This window comes from Haliotis rubra, unplaced genomic scaffold, assembly GCF_003918875.1.
Source record: "Haliotis rubra isolate DU_JTF1 unplaced genomic scaffold, ASM391887v1 Scf727, whole genome shotgun sequence".
Classification (NCBI taxonomy): Eukaryota; Metazoa; Mollusca; class Gastropoda; order Lepetellida; family Haliotidae; genus Haliotis; species Haliotis rubra.
This window is the reverse complement of record NW_025767443.1, coordinates 380,444-394,092: the sequence shown is the minus strand read 5'-3', so window position 1 is coordinate 394,092 and position 13,649 is coordinate 380,444. Positions and strand designations below refer to the sequence as shown.

The following is a 13,649-nucleotide window of genomic DNA, read 5'->3' as shown; positions in this document are numbered from 1 at the left end:
TTGCTAAAAGCGGCGTAAAACCATACTCACTCACTCACTCAAATGAAAAGACCAGCCCTTTAGTTACACTGTCTGCACCAGATTGTAGAACTCCACAAACGTAAGAGTGAGTGAGTTTAGTTTTACGCCGCACTCAGCAGTATTTCAACTACATTGCGGCGATCTGTAAATAATCGGGTCTGGACCTGAGAAACTAAAGAGCATGAGCAACGATCTACGCAATTGGGATACAAAGACATGTGTCAACGGAATAATCATGTCTGGTCCAGACATTCCAGTGATCGACAGCATGGGCATCGATCTGCGCAACTGGGAACCGATCACATGTATCAACCAAGTCAGCGAGCCTGACCCCCCGATCTCGTTAGTCGCCTCTTACGAGCATGAGTTAATGAAGATCAATTCTAACCCGGATCTTCACGATCCACAACAGTAGGAAGGAAATTAAATTAAATCCTTGTAGATACATATAATATTATAACTTCACAATGTTTTTTTTTGTATTTTTTAAATTTTATTTTAATCCTAACATGAATAAAAAAATAAAAAAATTAATACAAACAAACAACAATACTAAACATGTGACATAGTACTATGCAAAACAATTCAGGAAAATTCACCCCTCCACATCTGAGTTGTCCACATCATATTTTAAAACTCTTCAAATGTCAGAAAAGTATTGAAGTTAATCGTTAATCATAAATAAACTCACGTGCAAAAGAAACAACACAAACACGAAGATATATGAAGTTTAATATACATAACGAAGGTGTATGTAAAGCATGTCTGACATAAAGAAAGAGAACGTGGTAAATGTAACAGTGGTATAGGGGAATGTTATCACATGGGTGTCGATTGTCCAGTATTCGAGCACAAGCCAAAACGACAAACGACAAAACAGAGGTTCAAGTGGGAAGGCAGATCGTCAGTACGGCGTTTTGGGTTCACCCCTTGCACTGATGCACGTCAGAAAACGTCGGTTGGAGTGTGTAAGTCTCCTGATCACGTGATTGGGGATCTGACGTGATTCTGCCTGTAGTGCCTGAGCCGGTGCATTTCTCGTCAACGGAGGGTGCACACTCCGGCACAGCGATGACTTATAACATCACTGCCACAGGCTAATTTGCATATCACGTGACCGGACTTTTCTCTTGTTTGTAATCAAACGCGCATATTCATCAATAAGAAGAGACTGGACTCACGAGAGCTTAACGGCGCTCTCTTCATAATGTTTTACATTGTTACATATATATTCTTCCACAACTGCGACAGTTAGGTCTATGACAGTACATATTTAGATATCAAACTGGCTGCATCGTTTGCTCTCCGTCGGCTTCGATGACAGCACGTGGAGCCGTACAACCTATGTAAACAAAGGATCGCTACGCAAATCGAAATAGTGTTACATGTTTTTGGATATTTTCTCAGTGAAACTAAACCATTCTATTAAAGATGTTTAGTTAGATGTGTAGACTCGTCAAAAATAAAAGAGTAAAAGAAATCTGTACATTATATTGAATGGACGGTGATAGATGTGACGAATCGTCACATTTTTCTGGCCTGTGGCAGAGGTACTATGCTGGCTTGCCGCATGGAACTCTGGGTAGGAGAGTGCGGAGGGTGTGGAAGCTGATAAATCCGATGTCCAAGATGGTCCCACAAGTGCTCTATCGGAGACATGTCAGTGGATCTTGGTGGCCAAGGCAGGACGGGCACGTTGTTGGCGTTGAGAAAGGCCGTTGTGGCGAAAGCGGTGTGAGGTGTGGCATTGTCTTGTAGAAACAAGGTTCCTGGATGTTGCTGGAGGAAAGGCAGGACATGGGCCGCAGAACTTCATCAATGTACCGACGGTTGTCATTGATGATAACGGGTATGGTCTTGATGATCCCACAAGCGCCACCCCAAACCATCACACTCCCTCCATCATATGGTTCCGTTTCCTGAACGCAACAACGTGCCGTCCGTTTCTCACGCCGTCGCTAGACACATCTTCGGCCGTCAGCTCTGTTCAGTTAGAACCTACTCTCTCGCTGAAAAGGACCCGTTGCCAGTTCCGTTGCTGCCACTGCCCAACATTCCTGCCCCAAACAAATCTTCGATGTCGATATTCCGGTGCTAACGTTATGCCCCTGAACGGTGTATAGGCTCTGATTCCATGCTGACGGATTTGTCTGGAAACTGTCCACCTGCTGACTCGTGGACCAAGGCTATGCGTTGATGATGACGTCACAGCGAGGTGTCTGTTCTTAAATGAAGCGTCCTTAAATAACGGTCCTCTTGTGGGGTAGTGACTTCCGGTCGACCGCTCCTAGGCCTGTCTGCTGTCCGGCCTGTTTGTCTGTAGCGTAGGACCAATGTCACAATTGTTCTTTTTGCGCAACCCAGAATTCTTGCAACACGTTCATCTGTTTTTTCAGATGATTGTAAATGCAAAGAAAAGTTTCCAACGTGTTTTATAATCGATATCCATACGGGTGATTTCCTGGAAATTTCACAGAATAAAGTCATTTTTCCGTTTCTTTGACGCAACATGTGCATTTCCTTGGGGTGCCATGCATTTATGTGTTTGCGCAATGTGTTCCTAACTTATACCACCGGGTACCCATTTTCTGCTGGATGAACAGAGGCTAGTTTGAACACAGTCACTTTCATAAGGTGTCGCCACTTAGTTGCTTTGTTGAGGGGCAGGACATAAGTCCTGGAAACTCACAGGATTACTCGAGGGCTTCTCTTTAACCTACTTTTTCTACTGTAGCCTAGTGGTTAAAGCGTTCTTTCGTCACGGGTTCGATTCCTCACATGGGTACAATGTGTAAAACCCATTTCTGGTAGCCCCCGCCGAAATATTGATGGAATATCGCTAAACTAACAAAGGCACTTTTCAACTCAAACTGGAAAATTGTTGTTTTTGGTTGTTGTTTTTCCTTTTGAACCTCACAAATAACATCTGATGTCACTGCAGTCTAAAGAAACGCCCGTAAAATGTACGGGAACCACTTATCTTCCACCAGTTTTGTAATTAGAGTGCGTGGACATTAATCAAGAGTTTGTTTCCTTCCATACCAAATGTTACCAGGGCTACATTATCATGATAACAGTAAAACTCTAATTCCAGATTTCATCTAGGTCACAACTCGTCATGGTCTTACTGGGAGAAGGGACCACCTGATGCCCGGTTGGATGTTAGTTTGTTGTTTAACGCCACCCTCAACAATATTCCAGCTATATGGCGGCGAACTCTAGATAATCGTGTCAGGAGCAGACAATCCAGTCATCAACAGCATCAGCAACTGGGATACAATAACATGTGTCAACCAAGTCAGCTAGCCTGACCAGGCGATCCCGTTAGCCGCCTCTTACGACAAGCATGGGTTGCTGAAGACCAATTCTAAACCGGATCTTCACGGGTAAGCGCATGCTCCAATTGCACCTCCTCCCTCATCCACGTCCTCTTCCTTTCTAACCTCTCTTAACTTCTACAGTCCGTTTGAGTCAGAAACGGACCGATGAATTGCAAATTTTATCATTGTACAAAATTGCCACATAAATATATATAGTACACATGTTTATCATTTACCCAACAGCTTTCTGATATCTGAAAATTTTCCGGACTCCACCAAAAAAGTTCTTTAAGAAACTATCATTAAAATTTTGACACAGTTCACTATTTGTTACGAGGGAGGAGTGCAGAGAAAGGGACAGCCAGGTGTGCGAGAAAGGATGGAGGCGGCACAGCACAGGCTAATGAATCAATACCTTTGTGGGCACTTGTGCAGGTGCTTCTCTAACACCTGGCTGTCCCTTTCTCTGCACTCCTCACTCGTAACAAATAGGGAACTGTGTCAAAATTTTAATGATAGTTTCTTATAGAACTTTTTTGGTGGAGTCCGGAAAATTTTCAAATGTAAGAAAGCTGTTTGGTATTAGTAAATGATAAACATGTGTACTATTTATATTTATGTGGCAATTTTGTACAATGATAAAATTTGCAATTCATCGGTCCGTTTCTGACTCAAACGGACTGTACCTTCGTTCATATAGTTGGGGAATGACTGGGTTACATCTTTACCCATTCCAACCTGAATCTTAACGGGTAACTGAGTCGTTGTATGAGTATGTGAGAGATTAAATAAACTCACGCGAGAAGTGCCAAAGAACTGTCATGGTGGCGTCCATATCCGCCCAATATACACAAGACTGCCACGTGTCTGTCAGTACCCCTCGCACAGTCTGTATCCCTATATACTTCTCCGGCGTCGACCCACCAAACCGCAATGCTCCAGCTGCAGTGTAGATCCGGTCAGTTCCATTGGCGTACGTCTTCGCGCCGAAAATGAACCTGTTTGGATCCTGGGCCAGATCGGTCACCGTGCAATGGAAACTGGAATCTGCAAACAAAAAGAACGTAACAAGGGGTCTTTGAATGGCTTTTAGAAGTGATACACAGAGTTTTCATGGATGTGAGCTTCATATATTACTATGAAGGGTAATCATTCATTCACCTGTTAAAGGAGTAAGACTGACTGACTGACTGAGTTTGGTTTTACGCCGCTTTTTTAGCAATATTCCAGCAACATCACGGCGGGGACACCAGAAATACTATGAAGGGTAATCATTCATTCACCTGTTAAAGGAGTAAGACTGACTGACTGACTGAGTTTGGTTTTACGCCGCTTTTAGCAATATTCCAGCAACATCACGGCGGGGGACACCAGAAATGGGCTTCACACATAGTGCCCATGTGGGGAATCGCCAGGCAGGGACCAACAAGTACCATATTTTAACGTCTTTTGGTATGACACGGTCGGGGATCGAACCATATTTTAACGTCTTTTGGTATGCGACCTTCCGATCTCCTAGCGGACGCTCTATCTACTACACCACGGAGGAGGTCTAAAGGAGTAAGAATATACCAGGAAACGTTGTGTTGATGATCATAGAGAAGTTGACATCCATAAAACTCTCTACCCTAACGTGACAAGAGTTTTGAGATATTTTTACTCTAAGAGAGGAGATTCCATAATTTTCCCGATATTTATGAATGATATATATATTTCCAGTCCATCAACCCACAAACCCCTTCCCCCAACTCTGAACATAATTATAAATAAATATATTATTTATCAAACATAGGCTATAGAAATCAATTCATAATTTATTTCTTCGTGTGCCTGAGCATGTAATATGAACCTCAATAGAACCTAGAAACAAAGGAGAGAGAGTAATAATCATGATAATGATATAGCGCCTTATTTTCACCCATACAGCTTGCTCAGTGGCGCTATATACAGGAGATATAGGAAAACGTCATTCAGTGAGATAAGAATAGCTAGTCAAAGGCTAGCTTGAAAGGGTGTGTCTTTAAAAAGTATTAAAATGAGGTTTGTCAGAGACAGTTCTTATAGGCAGAGGTAGTTCGTTCCACAGTGGAGGAGCTGAGGCAGTGAAGGTTCGATCACCCATTGATGCTCTCGTGATTGGGACTGACAGGCGAAGATGGTCGTCAGTACTGAAGGGTTGGTTGGTATATGCTGACAAGGCTCCTCAGATAGTGAAAAGGTGATTCATGATAGAAACACAGTTTTGGGCGAGAATGTTGTACTGATTCCAGGCAGTCACGGGCAGCCAGTGGAGGGCTTTCGGGATAGGCGAGCGCGTTACAACCCTTGCTGCTGCAATCTCGATTCGCTGTAACTTTTGGATCAGAGATAACAGAATATGGAAGAAGAGGGACTTACAATAATCCACTCATGATAGGATGGAGTCTAAGCAAGAAGTGTTGTTGTTTCATTGTCAAGAAGATGGCGGATTTTGCTAATGTTGTGAATGTGGAAGAAGCAAGTTTTGCTAAAAAAAGTGAAGTAAAAAAAGTAGTTTGCTCAGGTTCTGGACATGTTTTCAAGGGACATGCTGGCTTGAAATATGATTCCAAGATTTCTTGCAGATGGAGTGGTTCCAACATTGCTGTTGCCAGTGTTAAGTGACAGACCAGCAGGCGCTATCAAAAGTTATACTGCTGTTCAGAGTGTGTTTGTTTTACGCTACTTGATTGGCAATATCCCAGTAGAACAACAAGCAATTTACGCTGCTTTTGCAATACCCCGTGGTATGTTTTAAGCAGCTTTGAAATCCATATCACCCTTGGAATACCTGTTCAAGTATGTTTTTTTAACAGCTTTTGGCAATACCTTTAATGTTTTATGTTTTTAGCAGCTTTTTCCAATATCCCTCGTTGTATGTTTTACGCTGCTTTTTTTGCAATAGCCCCTGGTATGTTTTACGCTGATTTTGCAATACCGGCCTAGTTGTTTTAAGCAGATTTTGCAATACCCGCGTTGTATGTTTTATGCTGCTTTTACCAATATCCCGTAGAACGTTTTATCATATGCTGCTTTTTGCAGTACCCCGTGGTATGTTTTAAGCAGCTTTCTTCCAATACCCCCCAAGTATGTTTTACGCAGCTTTTTTGCAAAACCCCTTTGTATGTTTTACGCTGCTTTTTGCAACATGTTGTTTTACGCTGTTGTTGTTGGTTTTGTTGTGTGTTTTTGGGGTTGTTGTTGGTGTGTGTGTGTGTGTGTGTGTGTGTGTGTGTGTGTGTGTGTGTGTGTGTTGAAAGAACACAAGAAATAGGCTTGACACATTGTACCTTGAAGGGAATCGAACCTGGACCTTTAACCAATAGGCATCCGCACCGATTTCCAAATTAATTAATTCATTAATTATCAATAATTAATTAATCACTTGATCACTTGCAAAAAATAGTAAAATGTTTCAACTTTCGTTCCATCATCTGGCATGGGATGCGGTGGGATAGCCTAGTGGTATTAACGTTCGCTCGTCACGCCAAAGATCGGGGTTCGATTCCCCACATGGGAACAATGTGTGAAGCCCATTTCAGGTGTCCTCCGCCGTGATGTTGCAAGAATAACGCTGTAAGCGGCGTAAAACTTTGCGTAAAAATTTACTCACCTGGCATTGGTATGACCACAATCAGCTCGTTGAGGTCGTAGTCGTATATGGCGATGGCCTCAACTCCCTGCTCAAACTGATCGATGGCGCCTTTGTTGTTGACCTCGTCGTACCACTCCCGAATGTCGGTGGTGTAGTTCTTGTCGAGGATGTTGGCCTCAACCCTCACGCTGAACTGCTTAGGGAGGTTTGGCCGCTTATGTGTGGCATCTGGGAAACAAATGCGTATTTTTCGTATTTAGACATTGTACAACTGTGAATGTGTTGCCCAAACACGACATTACCCGTGAATGTGTAGCTAAGAATTTAGCCATCTTCACCAACCCATGTTTGTCATAAAGCACGACTGACAGGTTGTGTTAGTCGCGTTGACTTGGTTGGTGATGAAAAGGAGAGTGAGGTGAGGTGAAATGGGGGCTTAACGTCGCACTTAAGAATATTTCGATCATATAATAATAATAAATAAGCCATCTTCTATAGCCCACAGTCTCCAAACTCCAAGTGATTGCTCGCGGCGCTTAATCAGAATCTGATTATTATTACCCCGTATAACCCAAGCTGCCTGTTAGGCGCTAGAACGTTATAGTCACATGACTTTATCCAACCGGGTACCCATTTTCTGCTGGGTGAACAGAGGCAGTTTTGAACAAACTCACTTGCCTAAGGTGAGATCACATGTATCACATGTGATTCGTTGTGGGGCAGGACTGAACTCCTAGAAACTCTCAGGAGTCAAGCTGCCAAACACGGTCACCCATCCAAGAATTGTCCGAGCTCGACGTTGCTTAACGTCAACTGATTCGTGACCTAAGCTCTGTGCACAGGACCACACGCCGCCACATGACGACGTGCATGCGTGTGTATGTGTGGCTGCTTGTACTAGCGCAGACTTGAGCTTGTGTTATAGTGCTAGCTCACTGAGATACAGTATCGCAGTTAAGCGTGAATACCCTAGTCAGACACATTATACTGACACCGAGCCGACCATTCCTTGATGTACCCATTAATGCCGAGCGCCAGCCAGGGAACAACTTGTACCATATTTTAACGTCTTTTGGTATGACGCGGCCGGGGATCGAACCCGCGACCTTCCGCTCTCCGGGCGGACGCTCTAACCACTACACCACGAAGGCGGTGATGAAAAGGAGGTACAATGATCAAATATATAACTTGTTAGAAAATCCAAGGTTTGCTTTCGATAACAAAATTCATCTTCGTCTGTGATGAAATGAAAGCACCATTGGCTCTGGAAATAACGTCAGTGTTTTCAATCATCTTTTTAGGCATGACAGAGCATGACATCAAATAAGAACAAAATGTAACACCATCGCTTAGTCATAGTATCTAGCTGCGAAGATCGATATTCCTGATGCCAATCACTGATCCGTACTCGATTACAATGTCTCGGTTGAGACGAACTCTCAGTTGTGTCGAACTCATCTCTTTGCCTCTGCCTATTTCCTTATATTTATCATTATTTCTATGCTGACGGATGTGTCGAACACTCGGATAAGTCGAACCGTTCTCTTGTTCCCGACGAGTTCGACACGACGGACTTTGACTGTATATAGAAATCACCTTGTGAAACAGTGTTAAACAAACAAACAAATAAACAAACCGAGACACGATCAGGAAGAGCATATACACTCCAATATGAACATTAACAGTCATCCAAAAATCTATCTGGAATTTAACTGCAATAATACAGTTAAAATGAAATAAGACAAACAACATGTCCACAAAAACTATTAAAAAATAGAATTGAATGTTGGTTCGTCAACAATATGTATCTTGATTTGTCTGCTTTTCTTTCCAAAGTGTCAAGACCCGTGAAGGTCCGGGTTAGAATATTGGCCTTCAGTAACCCTTGCTTGTCGTAAGAGGCGACTAACGGGATCTGGTGGTCAGGTGGTCTGACTTGGTTGACACATGTCATCGGTTCCGAATAGCGCAGATCGATGCTCATGCTGTTGATCACTGGATTGTCTGGTCCAGACTCGATTATTTACACACCGCCGCCGTATTGCTGGAATATTGCTGAGTGTGGCGTAAAACTAAATTCACTCAATCTCACTCCAGGATCCGGATCAATGTGGACGTCCTGGCCACATGATTCGTCGGTTGTTGTTTTCCGCCGCACTCAGCAATAGTCAGCTTATATGGCGGCGGTCTGTAAATAATCGAGTCTGGTCCAGACAATCCAGCGATCAACAGCATGAGCATCGATCTACACACTTGGGATACAATGACATGTGTCAACCAAGTCGCCTCTTACGACAAGCGTGAGTTACTAAAGACCGGATTTTCAACCCGGATTTTCAGGGGTATCTTGCAACATGAAGCTGACTGCTTATGTCAGCACATCTTGCATCTGTTCCAGTACATACCATTTTGGTCCACTGTCAGTTGTGTGCATACTGTCGTGTCCCAGCCATGTTGCCCAAGTACAGGAGCAATCGCCATGGTAATCACCATAGCAACATAGAGTGACGGACACCTCATGGTCTAAACCCTCAGATCGGCCACTTCTGAAATTGTATGCAATATACAACATAATTTGTCTCGCTTATTCATTCTTCAACAACAAACGAATACATACGTCCGATTTAAGTGGGTGAGTTAGTTTAGTTTTGGCAATATTCCAGCAATATCACAGGGGGGACACCAGAAATGGGCTTCACACATTGTACCCATGTGGGGGATATGCGTGACAAGCGAACACTTTAACCAATAGACTACTCCACCGTCCCTCTCATGCATATAACGTGCAGTAGAATTTGATATGATGCGATATGTCGGGCACTGTTAATCAAAACATATAGTTTAAGAGTTATATCCCCTGAATTATGTTCTCTCGAGATTTTGAAAGAACAACGCCTCCAATCAGTCCTCATTTAAAACGATATTAATTTCCATTAAAGCGTACAGAATAGATTAGCATGAACATATACATGTTCAGGTATATTTACGATATCCATTTTGTAATCACCATTCCCAAATGAAACACCCCTCCGTCTGATCGTTGATACACGATAATACAAGTTTGGGGTGTCATCTCATACACGGAAAATACCCTCCTTAGAATCTGTAAAACACATTTTACAAAGCATAAGCTATATTGTACATACTGAGTTAATAGAAAACTTACCCGAAAATCGCACAGAACAGATCTTTAGTCTATAATGGCGGTGAACTCCGATCACTGATAACAGTGTTGGTATCTACTGGGTCATTGTATATGGACATAGATAAGTGTTCTATCTACAGTGACAGCCTGACACTGTACATCGCATTGTGATATGTACATGTATTGTGAAATGTGTTCTTACAGAGAGGGATTGTTAGGAGAATATTGCTGTCCCTATAGATTGTACTCGATTGTAACATACTAATCACGTGACGTATTTCATGTGTGTCTTTCTGTTATTACGATCGTTACGATTTTGAAGGATCCTATTTCGACCATGGATTCATCATTTAACGCTTCTTTTGTAGCAGTTGTTACTTGTTATGTATTTCTGTTCATGTACCTGCCGATGATAGTGAACTTTAATAAAAAAACAGAGTAACGTATTTAAACAAGATATGATTTTGTGGAAATACAAATTGCCTTTCTAAATAGATAAAGGCAATCCAAATGTTCCAGATACCTTCTTTCTGTCAATTAATTAACCCAGTACCATTTTCACACAGACCAATTAGTCCCAATTAGTGATAGTAGTTGTCCCAATTCTGGCAGTGCAATTTCTGTATGTCCCATTTCTGGCAGTGGATTATAACACCTCCCTAATTACGTCATCTGGTGACCGCCAGTTTTGGGATGGCGTGCGTGCTTGTGTGTGTGTGTGTGTGTGTGTGTGTGTGTGTGTGTGTGTGTGTGTGTGTGTGTGTGTGTGTGTGTGTGTGTGTGTGTGTGTGTCTCATTTGATGAGAATTCAACTAATTTGTTATGAATACAAGTACATATACAAAACAAAATAAAAAAAAGTATCACTGATGTCTGAGAGAGTCACGTTATCACACGTGCAGTCTATAGCGATGTCATACTAATACCTTTTTAATCAGATACTAAACATTGACTGAACCACATGTGTTACATGAAACCTTCACGTGCACCTGCTGAAATCAACAATTTTTCAGAATATGTGAGACGTGATAATTATGTTAGGAATGTGTTTACATCCATGACGAAGTGACACGTCATCGTTTAAGTTTGGAACTCGATTTCTCCAGAAACTCCCGCACTGTGGCTAGTTTCTGAAAGAAAGGTTTTAACGATCTACAATTAGTTTCGTGCAATTGTTTATTGTTTAAAACGCCGCACTCAGCAATATTCCTGTTATAGTGGTAGGTGATTAATCGAGTCTCATCAGATAATCCCTTGATGAACTGCATGAGCATCGATCTACGCAATTGGAATACAAAGGCATATGTCAACCAGGTCAGTGACCTGACCACCCGATCCCGATAGTCGCGTCTTACGACAAGCATGGGTTGCTGAAGACCAGTTCTAACCCGGATCTTCACGGGTATCTCGATTAGTGGTAACTTTGAGTTCGTTATAGCTGTAGTTACTGAGTTGAAATGATATGTTCAAAACAGAATTAAGGACACTTGCAAGGACTAACAGCAAGATAGGAACAATATTAACATAACAGATAAACCTATATAAAGCTAATTGATATGAACGAGAAAACGACAAAGGCACAATGGCGTACACTGCAGACGTTTGTCAACATTGAGAGCATGTTTACTACAATAGGCCTAGTCTGTCTCACAGTCCCTGAACCACATTATTGTCCTTCTGACTAGCCCTCCCTGCAATGTTAAAGCCCTTAATGAAGCAAGTCTAGATTTCCCAATCTCCCAACTCACTTGGGCACCTTTTCAATTTAAATAGGTTTATTTGTTACTTTCAAAATTTTATTCAGGGACTAAGCCTTAGTCTACAATAGACCATTCGCCGATACGATTCTTAGGTAACACGTTCATCTTTAGAACGCAATCACTGCAGATCAAGAAATGAAATATGAACTGTAGTTTCACTTAATGAAATGCAGTTTCATATGTAACCTTCACATGTTGAAATCTAGTGTAATGTGAAACCGTCACATAATGGATTGTAGTGTCATGTGAAATCTTCACATGTTGGATTTTAGTGTCGTGTGAAACCTTCACATAATGGATTGTAGTGTCATGTGAAATAGTCACATGTTGGATTGTAGTGTCGTGTGAAACCGTCACATAATGGATTGTAGTGTCATGTGAAACCTTCACTGTTGGAATGTAGTGTCATGTGAAACCTTCACATATTGGAATATGATGTCATGTGAAATCTTTATACGTTTGATTGTAGTGTCATGTGAAACCTTCACATGTTGAAATGTAGTGCCATGTGAAACTTTCACAGTGTTGATTGCAGAGTGGAGGGGTACGAAACGAGACCTTGCAGGTCTGAAAGCTCCTCGTTTAGTGCTACATTTTCATGACTCCCCACAATACCATTGTTCCGTCAACATTTGCAGAATGACCAATCTCCTAAACGAATGGCCATGGACGACCCATTGTCCGTGTCATCAAAGACACTCTAACCGCAACTGATCTTCAAACAAACCCTCATTTGAGGATCGGTTATGCATTAACATTGTGACACTAAGGTCAATTTCTTTTCTTTTCCGGTGCAGAGTCAAGCCGATGAGGGTTATCTCGTGTGATACCACAGAGTGTTTGAGGACAGAATGTTCTACAGCACTGTGACCCGCAACCCATGAAACACCAGTATGTCAGATATCTACACTAGATATTGCAGTGAAATGTTGCGCAAGACTACATCGTAAACCTGACCTGAGATCTTTTATCAAACAATGCAGCCAAGCCTGAATCTTCAGCTCGATGAGCAACGCTGTATTATATATATCCGCATCTATATCATATGTGACTTATCACAGCACGTGTTGGTTTAACGTGGGAGATAAGAGTAAAGGAGAGATGTCCCAGCAATAATTGGCTTCACACATTGTACTCATGTGGGGAATCGAACCCGATTCTTTGGCGTGACGAGCGAACACTTTAACCACTAGGCCTTAAACAAAGTAACACGTCACCATTTAAAACTGATTTGTTCAGAAACTCCGAAAAAAAAACATATTTGACAAAAATCAAAATAACATTTTCATGGATATATGCCAAGGATAAATAAAAAAATGAATAAATTTCGGAAAGAAATGAACTCACCGAACAATGTCCGTGGCCACAACAACCTTAACCGTCGCACCCGGATTAAACCCGGAAGTGCTGCCGACCCTAGCTTTCTCCTGTATGATGTTGAAAAACCTATATTCGATGTTATTTAAATCCTGGATTCGAACTTGATCATCGGACCCTCGATCAGTCATCTGCCCCCTAATTTCGGTGATGAATTTGTGTTTCGAACATCCACTTGTGGATAGCTAATATTTTCAACTAACATATTTGGGTTTTTTTTCAGTTTCAGGGCTGAGGCGTGGCCTTGTGGTTAAAGCACTCGCTGGTCGCGCTGAAGACCCTGGTTCGATTACTAATACGGATGGAATACCCATTTTCAAAATGAAGTAAACTACGGTTATATCGAAGTAAAAGTGAGAACTACTTTTAGTTCGTTATAACCGTAGTTCGTTATTCCCATTGCAACTAAAATA

The 13,649-nt window shown here is 42.0% G+C and overlaps 1 protein-coding gene across 1 annotated transcript in view; it reads right to left on the bottom strand.

Annotated features, from left to right (window-relative positions):
- The window catches only part of LOC124259539, a 34,367-nt gene extending 24,101 nt beyond the window's left edge, over positions 1-10,266 (bottom strand). Inside the window, exons 1-4 of the mRNA XM_046693680.1 lie at positions 10,121-10,266; positions 9,360-9,500; positions 6,973-7,182; positions 4,140-4,388 (exon numbers count right to left, since the gene is read on the bottom strand). Of these exons, the coding sequence (XP_046549636.1) occupies positions 4,140-4,388; positions 6,973-7,182; positions 9,360-9,474 (574 nt within the window). The 5' untranslated portion in view covers positions 9,475-9,500; positions 10,121-10,266. The remainder of the gene's footprint in view (positions 1-4,139; positions 4,389-6,972; positions 7,183-9,359; positions 9,501-10,120) is intronic.
- Positions 10,267-13,649: the final 3,383 nt, after the last annotated feature.